Source organism: Nansenia antarctica, assembly GCF_963989245.1.
Source record: "Nansenia antarctica genome assembly, chromosome: 13".
Taxonomy (NCBI): Eukaryota; Metazoa; Chordata; class Actinopteri; order Argentiniformes; family Microstomatidae; genus Nansenia; species Nansenia antarctica.
Window position 1 is genome coordinate 32,474,690 of NC_137683.1, and position 5,000 is coordinate 32,479,689.

The following is a 5,000-nucleotide window of genomic DNA, read 5'->3' on the forward strand; positions in this document are numbered from 1 at the left end:
TTCACATAACCATGAAAGTAAGAAAGTTGAAACGTTAGCAAATATAATTGCTGAGTGTTCGACTGAGAAAGTTGGTTAAAATTGGTCGTTATTATTGTGACTAGAAAGTGTGTGACTATAATTCCATGGTGTAAATAGTCAAAGAACTAGCAAGCTGGCTAGCTCAGAGGTGATGAGATGAGCTAGTCTGCTGCACACTTGCCAACTAAAGAGCTAACTGGAGGCACTTTATTATTTTACTTAAAGTAGATATTTCTTATTCTGCTAGAATTGGGCTTTATGGTAATACCATAATGGCATATTTACAGTACATGGACAGTGGATTGAAGGATTGGAAATGTCTGTTTTTATATATTATAATATAAGATTTTTTTTCAGGTGAGAGAGTAAAGTCAAAATGACATTATCTGACTGCATTGCCCACAGCAATCCAATATTCAATTATAATTATGTTATAAATTGATATGGATCAATTTATACCTCTTATTAGATTAGAAATACTCTGGTTGTTATGTTTGCCTTTTGGTTGACAGCAAAAGAGGGAGAGAGGAGGATAGAGAGGGAGAGAAGGAGAGAGCAGGATGGTGTCGGCACACCAGAGAGAGAGAGAGCGCAAGAACCAGGTGAGAAAGTGGACAGGTAGTCAAGACCACATAAGTAAGTAGCCTTGAGAACCGATGGTTCTGGAGCCTAATGGCCCATAGGGCAGGAGCCTATCTCCTACACCCCCTGGACATGACGCTGGCCACCCACCCAAGGCAGCAAACCTAGGGGAAACACTGATCTGGTTTTATTTATGATATCGTATCGTGAAGCCCTGTATCGAGAGGTGAGTGTATCGTCCCATCCCTAATAGATACACACACACACACCTACACACAATAACCTCCCTCTCTCTCACCCCTCCCTCCCCCCCCCCTCTCAGAGATCAGTCTGAACTCTAGAAACCCGTCAGCTGACGTCTCCATCGTCCCAGAATCCTCTGCTTCTCCGGACTGCCGTCCGCCCCACGCCTCCTACTCCTTCTGCAGCGGGTACACACACACACACACACACACACACACACACACACACACACACACACACACACACACACACACACACACTCACACACACATGCACACACACTCACTCACACACACACGCACACACACACACACACACACATGTCACAGACACACACACGTCACAGACACACTCACTCACACACACACACACACACACACTGCTTGGTGTGTGTTCTATAGTATAGTCTGTCTCACACAGGCAGGAGCTCGTCAACCGTCACCATGGAAACGTCTGTGATGTCATCGGCCTGGTGCTGTTCGCTGGCCGGCCTGAACGAATCAGGAACCACGGTGAGGGTCATCAGGGTTACCATGACGATGGTGATGGTGGTGGTGGTGGTGATGATGATGATGGTGACAGGGTAAAGGTGACAGGTTAAAGGTTAAAGGTGACATCACTGTGTTTGTCCTGCAGAGGGAAAGGGGGCGGAGCTGTTGGAGTATCGCTGGCTGCAATTGGTGGACGGAACGTCGGAACAGCCAATCACGATTCAGCTGTTCTCCACCTCACAACCAGAGATACACACCAAGTTATACCCACGTGAGCTCAACACACGCACGCACGCACGCACACACACACGTCACAGACACACACACACACACACACACACACACACACACACTCACAGACACGCACACACACACACACACACACACGCACACACACACACACACACACATACACACACGTCACAGACACACACACACACACACACACACACGTCACAGACACACACACACACACGCACACACACACACACACTCTTACCATTACACAACTCTTGAAACTCTTCCTCTCCCCCCCTCCCCCCCTCCCCCCCCCCTCCCTCCCCCCCCTCCCCCTCCCCCTCCCCCCCTCCCCCTCCCCCCCTCCCCCTCCCCCCCCCCCCCCCCTCCCCCTCCCCCCCTCCCCCCCCCCCTCCAGTGTCAGTGGTGGTGTGCACCAGACTGCAACTGATCAACACTTCCTCAGCTCCTTACCTGACCAACACCTCCTACACACAGGTGTACTGCTCAGGTAACACACACACACACACACACACACACACACCTCCTACACACACACACACACACACACACACACACACACACACCTCCTACACACAGGTGTACTGCTCAGGTAACACACACACACACACACACCTCCTACACACACACACACACACACACACACCTCCTACACACACACACACCTCCTACACACACACACACACCTCCTACACACAGGTGTGCTGCTCAGGTAACACACACACACACACACACACACATCTCCTTCACACACACTACCTCAGTGTTTCCTCCAGGAATTTTTACATTGGTGGCGGATAGCCCTGACGGCGCGCGCACGCGTTTTTTTTTGTGTTTTTTTATTTTTTAAACAACGACCTCATTTCAGCCAAAACTAGAGGATGGCCAAAAAAATAATAATGAATATACAGAATATAAACTTGTGACTGACAGTCACATACACACACACAAAGATCATCAGCTATAATATAATACGAAGTAGGCCTACATGAGCACAAAAGCGGCTAACGTTACTGATTAACTGTTTACTGTAGTGCAGAGAGATGGTAGTCGTAGGCGGCGTATCAAATGACAAAGCTAAACGTTTAATGAAGGACATGAACGATTGTCAACAACACACTCAAGCAGTAAATAGAACTGAATAAACAACTTGGGTACTACGCACTCAACTGCGGACGGAACAATACTCTCAACCTATAGTTCCGTGCGTGAATTATGTCAACCCACCACATTACAGAAGTAAAATCACAGTCAGATGGAGCATTCGGTAAACAGCTGAGTATCAGCTGAGTTAAAGAAAACAAACTCTTACATTTGATGAGACCCACATGAGCCCTGTTTTCCCGTACTTCTCCCGTGTGTCTCTTATTGTCTAAATGTTCCCTGAATTTTAGCTGCATGTTTTTCCAGCATGTAATTCCGTTGTCAATAAAAAAATCGTCTCCCCTTCTTTTCCCCTTGACAATCCTGTGTCGTTGCTAAAGTGACGGCACATAAGAATAGTTTTTTGACTTGCTAATGTCTGCTGATACACCAACACAGCTAGCCGATGCTGATGGCTCTCCCGCTGTAGTTGTAGTTGTAGCTGGTGGTGGTGGTACCCCGCCATAAACGCTGTTAGCTGATCCACCACCTAGCTTCTTTGGTCCTGCCAGCCATGCAGTTTCGGGTCGCTCATAGCCACTGCTAGCTTCAGCAATGTTTGAAGTGTCTGGGACATCTTTTTTCTTGAAAAATCCATCCATCTGTCGCTGTTTTCGTTTAATTTTTCGAAGAAGCTCTCTGGACTGCAGCTGCTCCCGCGTTAGCATTAGCATCCATTTTTTCTTCTCCCTTCTCACCGTCACGAGCTCAAATGACACTTGTCGGCCGATCTAACTCTTAACACTCACTAACAGGACTTCTGACACCATGTCGTGTTATTCTATTAAACATACACGTGAGTCCTTCTGTATTTCAATGTAAGTGTCTTTATTTTAACTCGCTCTGTAAGCTCTACAATACCGGTCTCTTGTTGTCTCGTCGTAACCTGCCCACCTGACCTGGGGGGTATTCCATCAACGTCGCTAAAGGAAAATCCTGGCTTATTTTTGATAACTCTCGCGAGACCTATCAGAATATGCCTGGATATTTTTAAGAACTCTCGCGAGATTTATCCGACTAAACCTGGATCTTCCCTTTAGCGATGTTGATGGAATACCCCCCTGATGTCACTACGGTGGCCTGTACACAATAACAATAATACCACAGTTCACATTTAGACCAATCAGGAGCCCTTGTGTCACGTCGTCAACTGAATGTCATTAATCTGATTTTGGATCAGCGGTTAGAGAGAGATGTGCGTGGATTTAGGTGCACTTTTAGTCAACATCCATTATAGCGCTGATCTAGGATCAGATATATTTTAATCAGCTAAAATGTTCAGATTTTTTTTTTTTTGAGAACTTTTTTTTGTTTTGTTTGTGGACTGAATCAATTCGTGGCGGAGGAAATTCATTCGTGGCGGCCCGCCACCAATAAATGCATGTAGAGGAAACACTGATACCTACACACACACACACACACACACACACACACCTACACACTACCTACACACACACACACACACTACCTACACACAGGTGTACTGCTCAGGTAACACACACACACACACACACACAGCTGTACTGCTTAAAATGATATAACTTGGGAAAAATATATAAAATAAAGTTCTCCTGTAGAACAGCAGGCATGTCTGCCTAGTAACATGAATACATGACAACACAAGAATTCAGAAGGTGTCTAAAACCTTCATGCTGATTGGCTGACAGAGACTGTCCTTCATGCTGATTGGCTGACAGAGACTGTCCTTCATGCTGATTGGCTGACAGAGACTGTCCTTCATGCTGATTGGTCGTCCTCAGGATGCGGCCACCACTCAGTGATGCCCTACAGGAGGCTCCGCCCCGTCCGTCAGTTCATCCAATGGCTGAAGAGTGTGGACGAGGGCCAGATGCTGAGCAGAGCTGTGATTGGTGGATCCTTCTCCTACCCGCCCCCTCCCGTCTCCCTGGAAACCTACCTGAAGACCAGGAGAGGTAAAAGACAGGAAGAGACTGGCTCCTCCCCCCTGTGTGTGTGTGTGTGTGTGTTACATGGTGTCTGTGTGTGTGTGTGTGTGTGTGTGTGTCTGTCTGTGTGTTACATGGTGTCTGTGTGTGTGTGTGTGTGTGTGTGTGTTACATGGTGTGTGTGTGTGTGTGTGTGTGTGTGTGTTACATGGTGTGTGTGCGTGTGTGTGTGTGTGTGTGTTACATGGTGTGTGTGTGTGTGTGTGTGTGTGTGTGTGTTACATGGTGTGTGTGTGTGTGTGTGTGTTACATGGTGTATGTCTGTGTGTGTGCGTGTGTGTGTGTGTGTGTGTGT

General features: G+C 47.1%; 1 protein-coding gene across 1 annotated transcript in view; it reads left to right on the top strand.

Moving 5' to 3' along the window:
• The window catches only part of LOC308169555 (uncharacterized protein), a gene marked incomplete at both ends in the record, with an annotated part of 15,982 nt that overhangs the window by 6,329 nt on the left and 4,653 nt on the right, over positions 1-5,000 (top strand). The window contains 5 exons of the mRNA XM_080544237.1: positions 926-1,034; positions 1,267-1,358; positions 1,483-1,608; positions 1,993-2,085; positions 4,499-4,672. Coding sequence (XP_080400363.1) covers positions 926-1,034; positions 1,267-1,358; positions 1,483-1,608; positions 1,993-2,085; positions 4,499-4,672 — 594 coding nt within the window. The remainder of the gene's footprint in view (positions 1-925; positions 1,035-1,266; positions 1,359-1,482; positions 1,609-1,992; positions 2,086-4,498; positions 4,673-5,000) is intronic.